We start from the raw sequence: 16,301 nt of genomic DNA on the forward strand, positions 1-16,301 counted from the left end.
TCATCTGGTATCCTCCAGTTGCCCAAGATATTTACATCGCTCTTCCAGAAGGAGATACGTCCTTCATCAGTCATCATCGTCTGCAATCCCCTCTATCTGGTCTAGTAGCAGGGCTATGAAACAGGCACGTTCTCATAATCGACATCGCGCCCTTGTCAACATTAATATGACTGACTCTGTGATTAATCATACCCCTACTGTCAATGGAACAAATAAACACTGTGCCCTTCTAAATTGTCGATCTATCTCAGACAAAGGCACCTATATGAATGAGCTAATAGTTGACAATAAATTTGATATGTTATTTCTCACAGAGACTTGGCAGGTACCAGATGATTTTATCCACCTGAATCTGCTTACCCCTATTGGATACCGACATATGTCAGAACCACGTGCAACTGGTAAAGGGGGTGGTCTTGCTGTCATTTTTTTTTGCGTCATTGTCTCTAAATTGGTTTTTCACAATACCATGACATTTGAGTACATGGTTATGAAGCTTGGTATCAAACATCCCATTGTACTTATATTAATTTACAGACCACCTAAACAACAAAGTGATTTTTTCTCAGAACTCAGTGAACTACTAACCCAAGCATGTGCTGTGTCGTCTCAAGTTATTCTTCTTGGTGATTTCAACATTCATCTTGATACTGCTTGCTCCACTGCTACTCAGCTAAATGTTGTCTTTGACTGTTTTGACCTCATCCAGCATGTTAATTTTCCAACTCATACTCATGGTCACACGCTTGATCTTGTTTGTACATCTGGTCTGAATAATATCTCTGTTGACACTTTATCTACCCCTCTTTCTGACCATAGACTCATTTCCTTTGATTTTACATTTATCTGTCAACCACATCAAAACTCTAACCATACATTATCGTCATTTAAATACTGTTGACACTCCTTTTGTCATTCTGTTGCCTCCTCTAAATTTAACTTGCCCATCTATGATTTATGACACGTATTGCTATTCTGTTGAAAAATTGTTGGATGAGTTTGTCCCAGCTAAGATTAGGTCTGTCCCTTTGTCCCATTCCTCCCCGTGGTTCAATACAGAGCTTCGAGGTTTGAAGGTAAAATGTAGACAACATGAACGTCTCTTCAGGAAAACTGGTTCAACTGGACATTTTCTTATATTTGCTGAATGTCTTCAGCAGTATAAATTGGCCTTAAATACAGCCGCTCTTCTAATATCTCCAGCATCATTAACAAAGCAAGCAATAGGCCCAAAATGTTATTTAGGACAATTAATAAACTGGCTCAAGCACCAAAGCACAACCTTAGTGACTCTGAATCCATAGTTATGTGCTGCTCTTTCCTGAACCATTTCCAGGGTAAGCTAAATACTCTGTATGTGACATTTGGTGAGGAACCAACTACTGATGAGCATATGAAATCTCAATCTAATAATTCTATGACAACCCTAGCCTTAACCAATTCCTCATTAACTGCCACTCGACTGCCAGAATGTTAACCTCCAATAAAAAATCTGCCCACATCACCAGTATATTATTTGATCTTCACTGGCTGCCAGTCTCATCACGCATAAAATATTAAATCATACTGCTCACATATAAGGCACTAAATGCTCTTCCCCCCGATCTTCTCTCATCCTATGTACCTTCACAATCACTCTGGTCTTCAAATTCTGAACTTCTTTGTATTCCTAGATACTGTTTATCCTCTGCAGGTGGCAGATCCTTTTCTGTCACTGCTCCAACACTATGGAACTCCCTACCCATTGCACTCAGCACCATCACCACTCTGTCTGAATTTAAATCAAGGCGTATTGTATTAGGAGTCCTTAATTTTTCTGTAATGTGGTGTATGTATCATGTACTATGTAGAGTCTTATCTCTTGTACTGTATGTTTTTGTGTATAGTCCTGTCTTCTGTTATTATCTCATGCAGCTGCATGTGATCCTTCGTCCTGGGCAAATGTCTATATCTATGAATATGTATGTGTGTGTTACACTATATTTCATCGGTCTTGAATTACTGTACCTTGTAAAGCGTCCTTGAGCTTGGGAAAGGCACTATATAAATTAAAGATATTATTATTATTATTATTATTATTATTATTATTATTATTATTATTATTATTATTATTATGTAAAAACTTCACAGTGAGTTATTTTATATGTTACTCACCTCAGGTTTCAGCTCTTCCCAGTGCTAAAGATTAATTTATTTAATTTAAGAAATTGTAGGAAAATTGACAAGCTTTACCTTCACACTTTACCTTCACACACACACACACACACACACACACACACACACACACACACACACACACACACACACACACACACACACACACATTAATCTTACTCCCTCTATTGTAACTCAATACAAGAAAAAGTTCATAGTTTTATGTATGACATGGTCAGTAATGTATTTTTCGCTTCATCACTTTGTATATGTTATTCTGATCTCGTCACTTCTATTTTTAAATATTGTTTAACAGCAATAATAAAAAGTAAATGTGTGTGTGTGTGTATAAACTGAAGACAGATGGGAATTTGATTGGTTATGCTTATGATGGAGGCTGGATTAATGTAACAGGAGGGGTTATAATGCAATTCTACATTTATATCAGTTTAAGTAATACACACACACATGAATACAAACACACACATGGATGGATGGATGGATAAATAGATACAACTTTATTGTCATTGCATAGTACAGGTACACAGCAACGAAATGCAGTTTGGCATCTACCAGAAGTGCAAAATGTAGCAGTCGTGCAAAAGTGCAGATAAATAAAAGCATATTTACAGCAGGTGGTTTATATGAAAGTGTATACAGTAAATAAATATTACAGAATTACAGAAATGGTTCTAAGGCTATGGCATTAAAGAGGAGTGTGTAGAGTGAAAGGTTATGAGATTAGAAGATTATGGCATTTAAGGAGTTGGCAAGCTGAATAAACTACTATATATAAATATATGTCTATATATATACACGTTATATACACATAGACGAATGTGAAATGTTGGGCAGAATGTACAGTAATGATATCAAGATACAAAAAATAAAAAAAATAGTGCAGATGTAATGATGTAATGAGGAGTAAAAAAAAAGATAAACTATGTAATATGTACATGTATTGTACAGAGGTTATATACAGTGTTTTGTATTTGTGTTTGTTTTGTGGTGATCACATGTGATGATACCACACACTGGGGTTCAGTGGCCCTCAAGTCGATCAAGGATCGATCATTTTGATTAGCATTCATGTACACAGCCTTAACGAATGGTACACAGATGTGAATGCTAATAGCCATGAAGGTGCTGCTGCCTGAGGTTCCTCCTTTAACACCAGTGACAATCATTTAAAGTCCATCACGTCACTTATTTTAACACACAGACCTTATATGTACCAGTTTGTAGTAGTGTTATGTAGTAAACAGTGTCCCTAAAACTCCATCACAGACTGCACCTCACACTGGAGTTTCTTCTTATTTATACATCTATTTATCTGATCTGGTCCAATCACAGGACGTTGGATGTGAGTCAGTAGATCTAAAAAAAAAACAAATGTACCAAATTGATCACATTTATTCTAAGCTAAAGGTTAAATTCTGCAAACATTGGCATTAAAATATTTTTGTGATTTTTTTTCACAGAATCCTTGCAGCACCACGTAAACTAACGTCATGTGCAGTTTGTTTTCTCCTTCGTCAATCTCTTTATTTTAACGTGTTTTGCTAACAGCTGTGTGAAACACAGCATATGAGGATGAGAATAAAGTCTGCAGTGTGTTTACTGTAATATTCAGAAATGGTTTAATCAATATCACACATTCAGACACGACCACTTCCTGGAAACGGATTGATTTTTGTCCTTTATTGATTTTTTATTGAGAAGCAACAATCGATCAATTGAATGCATTAAGCCTGTTAGCGTTTACCTGCAACTGGCTTTATTAATGTGATGCAGTCATTAAGGAGGCCGTGATGAACACATATATGTGTATACATCTGAGGTGGCTGTGTCTGTGTGTGTGTGTGTGTGTGTGTGTGTGTGTGTGTGTGTGTGTAAGTGATAAGTGGAATGATCATCAAGTGTGAAAGATTTAGCTTAATAATGATCAATCTCTGTGAATCAGGATCTTATAATTGTTCTGATTATTTTACATCTTAATCTGTAGCTAAGCTACTTTAGCACAATATGTTTAAATATTAACAAAATATTATAATGTAAATCGTTTCTTTTTTTAATTCTATCAGATATTTGTGTTTGTTTGTCATTTAAGGTCCAATAAAGCATAAGTGTGTGTAAATAATCAGTGAGTTTAAATCTGAATAAACAGGAAGACTGACGTAAAGGTTTAATTAAACTTATTTAGAAATTGTTTATAAAATCTCAGGACTGCACACTGCTGTGATCGGATCCTGATTGGATTGAAATTATTCACAGAATTCTGCACTGATTACTAATTAAACCTGAGACTCATCCGGCATGATGTTGTTAGAATGTTTATTCTGATTTAAAGGATGAAACATTCACAGTCTGAGATTGTCTGGGTTTTTATATTGTACTGGAACCATAATGAAGCTAACAAGTAGTAGATTGTAACCAAGAGTTTAGCTTCACATGCACAAGACAGTATTTATATAGGATACAGTTATTTTACACACACACACACACACACGTATCCTCTAGTGCAATACTGCAGAAAAGTGTGTGTGAGTGTGTGTGTGTGTGTGTGTGTGTGAGTGAGCGCACATGTGTGTGTTTGACTGAATGCCTGTGAGCATAAAGACACCACATGATCACATGGGTTAATATGATACATGCTAATGTGAGACACACACACAATAATGCACACCTCACTAAATGCATCTCTCTCTCACACACACACACACACACACACACACATCATGGTGCAAACCTCAGTAAAAACATCTCTCACACACACGCACACACACACACACACACACACACGCACACACACACACACACACACACACACTGCATCCTACCTTCTCCCTTCTCACCGCGATTAAAATCGTATTCGTTTTGCGTCTCTCTTCGTCTTCTATCCCTCCATCATCCTTCTCTCTCTCTCATTTCCTCCCATTCCTTCCCAGAATGCCACACTCGCTCTCTCTTGCTGTCTCTCGCCAATGAAAAAATAAACACACACTCGCGTGTCCATAACCCAGAAACAAGCCATGCAGCAGCTGCAGCGTGTGTGTGTGTGTGTGTGTGTGTGTGTGTGTGTGTGTAATTCAAATCAGCAGTGATGAAAGACTGAGAGCATCATCTGCTCATCTGCCATTGTTCCTGAGAGAGAGAGAGAGAGAGAGAGAGAGAGACACACACATACACACACACACAGAGAGAGAGAGAGAGAGAGAGAGAGAGAGAGAGAGAGAGACAGGGAGAGAGAGAGAGACAGAGAGAGAGAGAGAGAGAAGGAGTGAGTGAAGGAGGGAGGAAAAGGGTTCAGTCCCCTCTCCTCTTCTTTCCTTCTTCTCTTTACTCCTCTTCTCCTTCTCCTTCCTCCTGTCTCCTCCTTATATATCTCTCCCACTTTTTCTCAGTTATCCCCCTTTTTATTACTTTTTATATTAATTTAATTACTTTAGTCATTTCTAGTTTTCTGCCATTCTTCACTCCTTGCCCTCTCTTCTTTTCTCTCTTCCCCATGTCCTTTTTCTTTCTCATTCAAATCTCCTCACTCCTTCTCTCCTCCTTGTTTTCCTTTTTTTCTCTTTCTTCATCCCTCCTTTTATTTCTTTTGCTCTTTTCTTCTTTCTCTGTCCTGAACACGACTGAGCTCTCAGATGTAATCCCATCAGTCCCAGTTGTTGGTGTAATGTGTAAATATGGTAAATGATCTGTAAACACTTGTGTTATTTGTGTATGTTGTTATTTGTCGTATTGTTACTTCTCATGTCCTTCTTCAGCTCACAGATTAGCAGCATTTTGGGGTTAAATTTCAGACACAGTTAATGAACTGATTTTAGAAAATGAGCCCTAACTATAGAAACCATGACGTACTCTAACCAGCACGTTAATTCAAACCTGTTGTTGATGTTAGATTCAGAAGCAGTGTTGAAATGACATGAGGATGGAACTTCAAGAGGAACTCCCTGAGACACAGAATGGAGTCACTGCCTCAACGAGTCACATGAGGAGTCACGGCCTCAACGAGTCACAGCTGCTTTGATGGCACAAAGGAAACCTACACACTCTCAGACAGGTGGGTTTAATGTTCTGGCTCTTTGGTAGATATTTTTATCCAGAACATGCAGGTTAGCTTCCCCCATGTTAATAACCTCCAGCTACAATTTCTCCACGCTGCTGTTTCCTTTTTTCCTTCTTTTTCCTAAGAGATTTTATTGAGCAGGAGAAATGGCACCTCACTAAGAGGATTTACAGACTGAACTAAATCCTCTCTGAATAAGATCCACTTTTATTAACACATCTTCTCTCAACACTGTGGAGGAGAAAGGAAACACAACACATAGGAGTGACAGAGTGTTGAGGAAATTTTATCTAATAGGTTCTTTTTGTAAAAATTCTTATTGGCTCCCAAATTAGAGAAGAAACCTGGTGACGACGTGTGTTTACATTAAAATCTGTAAAACATGACATTAAAATAAAAGAGTGCAGAAATGACAGCGGCGTGATGGATCAGTCCCTGGGTCACGTCTGAAGCAGACTGAAATGGATTCTTTTGGTTCATTTAATATTTGGTTTGTTTACAGATGACACAGAAAGAAATATTCAATTAAATTCAAGTTTATTTGTATAACGCTTTTTACAACTGACGTCGTCTCAAAACAGCTTTACAGAACATAAACATAGAACAAAATGTTAATATAAAGAATAATATAAAGATTAATATAATACAAAATACAAGATTAATATTAGATATATTTAAATGTGTTTGTATTTATCCCCAATGAACAAGTCTGAGGTGACTCAGACGAAACGCTCTACCACCTTTAGTAGACTTAGATATTCTGGGAACTACCAGAAGTCCTGAGTTTTGTGATCTCAGAGAGCGTGAAGGATTGTAACATGTTAGAAGACTAGTTAGACACTTAACAGGTAGCCAGTGTAGAGATGATAAAATTGGGGTTATATGGTCACACTTTCTTGTCCTAGAGAGAACTCTGGCAGCTGCATTTTGGACTAACTGTAGCCTATTTATTAAAGATGCAGGACAACCACCTAGTAATGCATTACAATAGTCCAGTCTAGAGGTCATGAAAGCATGAACTAGCTTCTCAGCATCAGATACAGACAGGATGTTTCTCAGCTTGACAATATTTCTAAGGTGAACAAGGCTGTGTTTGTAATATGGTGATATGAGTTTAAAAAGCTTTAAAACAGTTTAAAGCAGAAAAAGTCACACAAATCGTCTGTAGGCGAAAAACGTCCTCATAGAACATCAAGAGTTCCTCAGAGATTGATGCAGTTGTGTGTTGTAGTAGAACACATTCACATTCACAGTAGAAAAAAGTCAGACAGCTGTGTGTTTACTGTTCAACACTATACACATAACCGCCCAGTTTAAGTTCTGTGTGGTGACAAACACACACACACACACACACACACACACACACACACACACAAAGCACCTGTCACATTCAAGTACAAACACAAGAAAACACAGATCATTTCACACGCGCACGCGCACACACACACACACACACACACAAACACACACACACTACATATACTAAATTGTGTTCTGATTGGCTGACATCAGTACAGTGTGTTCTGATTGGCTGAGAGCAGTACAGTGTGTTCTGATTGGTAATTTGGAGACATGTCTCAATGTGTTAATAAATCAGTATGTTTACTGAGAGAGGACTCACAGTGCCATGTGCTCTCAAAACATCAAACACACCTCATCATTAATCCTATATTCATCCTGGGAGCACATTAACATTAACATTATCACACATCTGACTCCATTCTGATTCGGATTATTTCCACAATGCAATGATTGTACACAGAATGTCATAGGGAACCACACAAAGAGGTGTGAGTGTGGTGTGTGTGTGTGTGTATATATATTTGTATGTATATGTATATGTATGTATAAATTCGGTGGAGGTCCCATCATGCTGTGTGGTCACATGGATTCCACTCAATATCAGCAGATTCTTGAGAATAATGTTGAGGAATCAGTCACAAAGTTGAAGTTACACCGGTGGATATTTCAACAAGACAACGATCCAAAACACTGCTCAAAATCTACTGGGGCATTTATGCAGAGGAACAAGTACAATGTTCTGGAACGGCTCCCAGTCCCCAGACCTGAATATCATTAACATCTGTGGGGTGATTTGTTAATCCAATAAACCTGAAATATTACTTCAGTTATTTGATAGATCAAAATGTAATTGCTGATCCAAACACCCAAATGTTTGTGTGTATGTGTATGTATGTATGTGTGTGTATGTGTGTGTGTGTTTGTGTGTATATGTGTGTGTATTTATGTGTGTGTATTTATGTGTGCATTAGAGCTTAGAGAAATTTTTGACTTATAAAATTGCTTTTGGTTGTGTAACAGTATGTTTGTGTACCAGTGTTTGTGGAGTAGTGTGTTCGTGTATTAGTGTGTTTGTGTAACAGTGTTCGTGTATTAGTGTGTTTGTGTAACAGTGTGTTTGTCTAACAGTGTGTTCATGTAACAGTGTGTTTGTCTAACAGTGTGTTCGTGTAACAGTGTGTTTGTGTAGCAGTATGATCATGTGACAGACGCCTTTATCCAGAGCGACGTACATAAGTGCTTAAATCTGTAACATTGAATACATTAATGCTGGATCACTAAGTTACATACTTAAGAGACCATGAGTTTAAAACATTTGTTCAGAGTTACAATGAAAAAGTGTCAAAGGTTTTTTTTTTTTTTTTTTTTTTTTTTTTAAATGCAAAAGATAAAGAAAGAAGTTCTAGTTGAAGTGTTTCCTGAATAAGTAGGTCTTCAACCGCCGCTTGAAAATATCCAGTGACTCAGCTGTCTGGACCTCTAGGGGAAGTTCATCCCACCACCTCGGTGTAGAACAGAGAAGAGTCTTGTAGTAAACTTACCTCTTACCCTGAGAGATGGTGGGACCAGTGGAGCAGTGCTGTAGATCTGAGGGTGTGAGGTGCAGTGTGAGGAGTGATGAGGGCTTTGAGATAAGAGGGAGATGGTCTGTTTGTGGCTTTGTAGGCCAGCATCAGTGTTTTGAATCTGATGCGTGTAGCAGTGTGTGTGTGTAGCAGTGTGTGTGTGTAGCAGTAACACTCCAATGAGGGGAAGTGTACAAGGGAACTATTAAAGGGAGTTTAAACAGAACTGGACCACAGATTTGCCCCCTGGGTAAATACACCACCCTGACTGAGGCAGTTGTTCACAAACATTTCGTCTGAATGTCTGGGGAGAAATCAGACTGGACTTTAAACATCAGACCTTCATGAAGAGGACGAGTGTCACCATGGCGACGTCTATAAGGCAGCAGTGAGAACAGAACCAGTACATTTATCACTGTCATCTCACTGAATGTTGAATTAGAAACTTTACACTGAAGTTTTTTATTAAAAGTCTCAGTTCATTTTAATTGGATGTAACGACCTCATTAACTGCTAACTAACATTAATGAACAAACCAAAACACCTCAACACTAATAAGTGACAGTCAGTGAATATGGACTGGATTTTATTAAATATTAATGAGATACAGCTGTGTTAATAAATGTTTATTCGGTCCTCAGGTATAAACAAAATAACAGAACGTTCATTAGAAGCATGTTGTGAATAAAATATAGTTTAAAACATGATATTTTTATTGTATTTTTTTAATAAAGTTGTTCACAGAGCTGGATATAGACGACAAAACACGAGCAAACTTACACTGAAAATAGAATGAGAGATAAGAAGTACATTAACTCTATAGTTTATATCATAATCAGTGAGGGAAAGAAATGAAGTTTTATTATTTTATGATTTAAATTCATCCTTTATAATATGATGTATTTTATTCCTTCTAAATGTATGATGTATTTCTACAAGACATTTTAAGTGCCTTTATACAATATAATTTTAGTTATGTACCCAGTAATATAGCTATAAGTATACATGTGTAAATAGTGTAAATTATATCACAATAATAAACAAATAATAAATCACACAAACAGTAAAATGAACAGGGATCAGCTCGAGTTCATGTGGATTTTCACCTGCTGTTCCAAATAATCCCTCAGGTTTTTATGGGATTGAGGTCCAGGGAATTTTATCCAGGGATCAGAGGTCATTATAAACTCAGTGTAGAATTGTGTTTAGTCTGATTCACTGTACACGATGAACACACACTTCTCACGTCTCTGAGTGTGTTTAATGTGTTAGAACTAAATGAGTGATGTGTTAATAAACATGTTCTCTATTCTCCATCATGGTAATGCAGGAACACTGGAGTCTTCATCACACACTGATATTCATTAGAAACTGAATATGAAAGAAAAAGATGTGAATTAATCAGCACAAAGTGGACTGTGGTACTTCATGATCAACACCATGTAATCATCTCTGCTCCAACAGAAACATTATCATCTCCTGTTTATAATGAATCATTCAACATTTCTTCATTCTTACTAACATCTGTGTTCTAACATTTAACTAGAACAAATGAGAACTTCCACAAGTTCTACCAGGATAATGAGCAGATCTTTACCCATCACATCACTGCTCTTATCCAATCACAGGAGCTTTAAATAACAAACACTACTGTGTCATTTAGATCTTGTTCTACATTTATATTTAAGTGCAGACTTTAAGAACAAACTCAGGTGAATTTTACAGGAATGACAGAAGACACAATGTTCATTAACAATCACTCTCATCAACTCATGTGTGACTTTTTGTAGACTGTCTGAATCCCTGTTTTCTGCCTTCACATGAATTTTACATCAACACACTTTACTGAACACAAAACAGCATTAAAGAGAATCGTTAGAAAAATTCTGATTAAACAGAATACAGGGAGTGCAGAATTATTAGGGAAGTTGTATTTTTGAGGATTAATTTTATTATTGAACAACAACCATGTTCTCAATGAACCCAAAAAACTCATTAATAGCAAAGCTGAATATTTTCGGAAGTAGTTTTTAGTTTGTTTGTAGTTTTAGCTATTTTAGGAGGATATCTGTGTGTGCAGGTGACTATTACTGTGCATAATTATTAGGCAACTTAACAAAAAACAAATATATACCCATTTCAATTATTTATTTTCACCAGTGAAACCAATATTACATCTCAACATTCACTAATATACATTTCTGACATTCAAAAACAAAACAAAAACAAATCAGTGACCAATATAGCCACCTTTCTTTGCAAGGACACTCAAAAGCCTGCCATCCATGGATTCTGTCAGTGTTTTGATCTGTTCACCGTCAACATTGCGTGCAGCAGCAACCACAGCCTCCCAGACACTCTTCAGAGAGGTGTACTGTTTTCCCTCCTTGTAAATCTCACATTTGATGATGGACCACAGGTTCTCTATGGGGTTCAGATCAGGTGAACAAGGAGGCCATGTCATTAGTTTTTCTTCTTTTAGACCCTTTCTTGCCAGCCACGCTGTGGAGTACTTGGACGCGTGTGATGGAGCATTGTCCTGCATGAAAATCATGTTTTTCTTGAAGGATGCAGACTTCTTCCTGTACCACTGCTTGAAGAAGGTGTCTTCCAGAAACTGGCAGTAGGACTGGGAGTTGAGCTTGACCCCATCCTCAACCCGAAAAGGCCCCACAAGCTCATCTTTGATGATACCAGCCCAAACCAGTACTCCACCTCCACCTTGCTGGCGTCTCAGTCGGACTGGAGCTCTCTGCCCTTTACCGATCCAGCCACGAGCCCATCCATCTGGCCCATCAAGACTCACTCTCATTTCATCAGTCCATAAAACCTTAGAAAAATCAGTCTTCAGATATTTCTTGGCCCAGTCTTGACGTTTCAGCTTGTGTGTCTTGTTCAGTGGTGGTCGTTTTTCAGCCTTTCTTACCTTGGCCATGTCTCTGAGTATTGCACACCTTGTGCTTTTGGGCACTCCAGTGATGTTGCAGCTCTGAAATATGGCAAAACTGGTGGCAAGTGGCATCTTGGCAGCTGCACGCTTGACTTTTCTCAGTTCATGGGCAGTTATTTTGCACCTTGGTTTTTCCACACGCTTCTTGCGACCCTGTTGACTATTTTGAATGAAACGCTTGATTGTTCGATGATCACGCTTCAGAAGCTTGGCAATTTTAAGAGTGCTGCATCCCTCTGCAAGATATCTCACTATTTTTGACTTTTCGGAGCCTGTCAAGTCCTTCTTTTGACCCATTTTGCCAAAGGAAAGGAAGTTGCCTAATAATTATGCACACCTGATATAGGGTGTAGATGTCATTAGACCACACCCCTTCTCATTACAGAGATGCACATCACCTAATATGCTTAATTGGTTGTAGGCTTTCGAGCCTATACAGCTTGGAGTAAGACAACATGCATAAAGAGGATGATGTGGTCAAAATACTCATTTGCCTAATAATTCTGCACTCCCTGTATAGTGACATTTTCTAACCTGATAATCTGAAGGTTATTGAAGAGAAATGTGATGTGTATCAATGTGTAATGATAATGAGGATAAACTTTTATTAAAAGGTCATTACTCACCTCAGTGTCTGTAGTTTATAATGTTCATCATCCTTAAGATCAGACAGCAGCTTCTTTACTGAGTCTCCTAGATTATTATAGTACAGATCCAGTTCTCTCAGGTGTGAGGGGTTTGATCTCAGAGCTGAAGTCAGAGCAGAACAGCCTTCATCTGAGACATCACAATTACACAACCTGTATAGAGACACAATAACACACTCTTCACTGGTTGTACACAGGGACGTTTCTAGTGTTTAATCACTTTGATCACAGACACACAAGAATTTTACAGAAACCTGAAATTTTACAGAAACTTGTTTGTTAGTTTGTCATCACATTCACATACGACTCATTAACACAGTGATAAGTGTTAGTCTGGTAGTTACATCTCCTCAGTCCTCAGATACAATGTGGGATTATTAATTATCATCTGACTGCAAGTCGACATTTCTACAGAGAAAAGTGACAAAAGGAGCACGGTGAGGGGGCGGAGCACAGTATGGGGCGGGGCACAGTGAGGGGCAGGGCACAAAGTGGGGGTGGAGCACAGTGAGGGGGCAGGGCATAGTGATGGGGTCAAGAGAGTGGGTGGGGTACAGTAAAAGGGCGGGGTACAGTGAGGTGTGTAGCTTATGAAGGGTGGGGCACAACAAGGAGACGCGGCACAGTGATGGGCGTAGCTTATGAGGGACGTAGCTTATGGTGGGCGGGGCTTATGACTGAAGGGTACAGGATATTTTCACTTCAGCTAACATTACAATCAGTCTTCAAGTTTTAAATCATGATGTAAATATTAATGTCTGATGAAGACGAAGCCTATTTTCAGACATATCTACTGTAATCTACATCATCAGACACTGATTTATCAGGAACATTTTACTGGGGCTCGAGTGTCGACCCTGACTGTAGACAGTGTGTATTATTGTGGACTGAGTAACACACACTTTACAGACCAGGACAACACATAAGACTAGAACTTGGACTTTTTCTATTTTTATTCTATTTTCTTTTTTATTATTCTATTTTATTTTATGTTTAAATCACAGACAGATTAAAAACATTTCACTACGTGTCGTACTGTGTATGGTTGTGTATGTGAGAAATAAAATATTAATGTAAATGTTTTCTGTAACTTTTCTCTGCTTCACATCTCAACAAAATCTCTGTTTTAATCCGAGTTCACATGAACAGATCTTTCTTGAGAAGATCAGACTGTCAGTAATCAGACCTAAAACAGGGTCAGACTCTAATTAGTTTTTGGAGAAGTTGTTAGTTCATTGGTGTATTTTTTAAACCCAGACTGTGAAAGTGTAAATGGTTTATTCAGTATTGACAAGAACAACTGTGACTGTGTTTTATTTATACACAATGTGTTTATCTATTATTACGACCTGGATGAAGATTAGACCATGATTTATTATTAATGTTTTAATAGATGATCTTACTTCAGTGTCTCCAGTTTACAGTGAGGATTCTCCAGTACAGCAGAGAGACTCTTCACTCCTGAGTCTCCTAGATTATTACAGGACAGATTCAGTTCTCTCAGGTGTGAGGGGTTTGATCTCAGAGCTGAAGTCAGAGCAGCACAGTCTTCATCTGAGACATCACAATTATACAACCTGTATAGAGACACAATAACACACTCTTCACTGGTTGTACACAGGGACGTTTCTAGTGTTTAATCACTTTGATATTTATTTTTATTTTTTTTTTGCAAAAACACCAACAAAGCCTTTATTTATTTGTTCTTTTGTTTATTTGTTTGTTTGTTAGTTTGACATCATATAATGTAAGAAACATGAATGTAACTTTGAGCTGCAGATCATTTTATCATTTCAGTTTTACATTTTATTTCACTATAAAGATCTTTACTACAATTACACATGTAAACTTTATTAAACTAAACAACCTTAAATCCACAACTAGTATTTTTGTAAGAAAACTAACTAACTAGTCGTCTAAATGAATAAATCACTTCAAAAAGCTTTCACTGATGACTAAATCACATCCAGTTTTAGAAGATTTTAGACATGAGAAGAGAAAAGAAAACCTTCTGAAGTCCTCGTTCATCTAAATCCACATTCACATACGACTCATTAACACAGTGATAAGTGTTAGTCTGGTAGTTACATCTCCTCAGTCCTCAGATACAATGTGGGATTATTAATTATCATCTGACTGCAAGTCGACATTTCTACAGAGAAAAGTGACAAAAGGAGCACGGTGAGGGGGCGGAGCACAGTATGGGGCAGGGCACAATGTGGGTTGGAGCACGGCGAGGGGGAGGAGCATGCGGGTGTCAAAGTGAGACAGGGCACAGTGATGGGGTCAAAGTGAGGGGGTGGGGTACAGTAAAGGGGCGGGGTACAGTGAGGTGTGTAGCTTATGATGGGTTGGGCACAACAAGGAGACGGGGCACAGTGATGGGCGTAGCTTATGGTGGGCGTGGCTTATGGTGGGCGGGGCTTATGACTGAAGGGTACAGGATATTGTCACTTCAGCTAACATTACAATCAGTCTTCAAGTTTTAAATCATGATGTAAATATTAATGTCTGATGAAGACGAAGCCTATTTTCAGACATATCTACTGTAATCTACATCATCAGACACTGATTTATCAGGAACATTTTACTGGGGCTCGAGTGTCGACCCTGACTGTAGACAGTGTGTATTATTGTGGACTGAGTAACACACACTTTACAGACCAGGACAACACATAAGACTAGAACTTGGACTTTTTCTATTTTTATTCTATTTTCTTTTTTATTATTCTATTTTATTTTATGTTTAAATCACAGACAGATTAAAAACATTTCACTACGTGTCGTACTGTGTATGGTTGTGTATGTGAGAAATAAAATATTAATGTAAATGTTTTCTGTAACTTTTCTCTGCTTCACATCTCAACAACATCTCTGTTTTAATCCGAGTTCACATGAACAGATCTTTCTTGAGAAGATCAGACTGTCAGTAATCAGACCTAAAACAGGGTCAGACTCTAATTAGTTTTTGGAGAAGTTGTTAGTTCATTGGTGTATTTTTTAAACCCAGACTGTGAAAGTGTAAATGGTTTATTCAGTATTGACAAGAACAACTGTGACTGTGTTTTATTTATACACAATGTGTTTATCTATTATTACGACCTGGATGAAGATTAGACCATGATTTATTATTAATGTTTTAATAGATGATCTTACTTCAGTGTCTCCAGTTTACAGTGAGGATTCTCCAGTACAGCAGAGAGACTCTTCACTCCTGAGTCTCCTAGTTTATTATCAGACAGATCCAGTTCTCTCAGGTGTGAGGGGTTTGATCTCAGAGCTGAAGTCAGAGCAGCACAGCCTTCATCTGAGACACCACAATTATACAACCTGTATAGAGACACAATAACACACTCTTCACTGGTTGTACACAGGGACATTTCTAGTGTTTAATCACTTTGATCACAGACACACAAGAATTTTACAGAAACATGAAATTTTACAGAAACTTGTTTGTTAGTTTGTCATCATATAATGTAAGAAACATGAATGTAACTTTGAGCTGCAGATCATTTTATTATTTCAGTTTTACATTTTATTTCACTATAAAGATCTTTACTACAATTACACATGTAAACTTTTTTAGCTAAACAACCTTAAATCCACAACTA

General features: G+C 37.7%; 1 protein-coding gene across 29 annotated transcripts in view; it reads right to left on the reverse strand.

Annotated features, from left to right (window-relative positions):
- Window positions 1-16,301, reverse strand: part of LOC132837931 (NACHT, LRR and PYD domains-containing protein 12-like) — a 255,921-nt gene that overhangs the window by 133,953 nt on the left and 105,667 nt on the right. For 28 of the 29 annotated variants that reach the window (XM_060857942.1, XM_060857968.1, XM_060857957.1 and 25 more), the window contains 2 exons: window positions 15,847-16,020; window positions 14,094-14,267 (listed from right to left, as the gene is read on the reverse strand). In XM_060857942.1, coding sequence (XP_060713925.1) covers window positions 14,094-14,267; window positions 15,847-16,020 — 348 coding nt within the window. The remainder of the gene's footprint in view (window positions 1-14,093; window positions 14,268-15,846; window positions 16,021-16,301) is intronic. The other variant, XM_060857959.1, reaches the window with a different exon arrangement.

Source organism: Tachysurus vachellii, chromosome 22 (genome assembly GCF_030014155.1).
Source record: "Tachysurus vachellii isolate PV-2020 chromosome 22, HZAU_Pvac_v1, whole genome shotgun sequence".
In the NCBI taxonomy this organism is placed as follows: domain Eukaryota; kingdom Metazoa; phylum Chordata; class Actinopteri; order Siluriformes; family Bagridae; genus Tachysurus; species Tachysurus vachellii.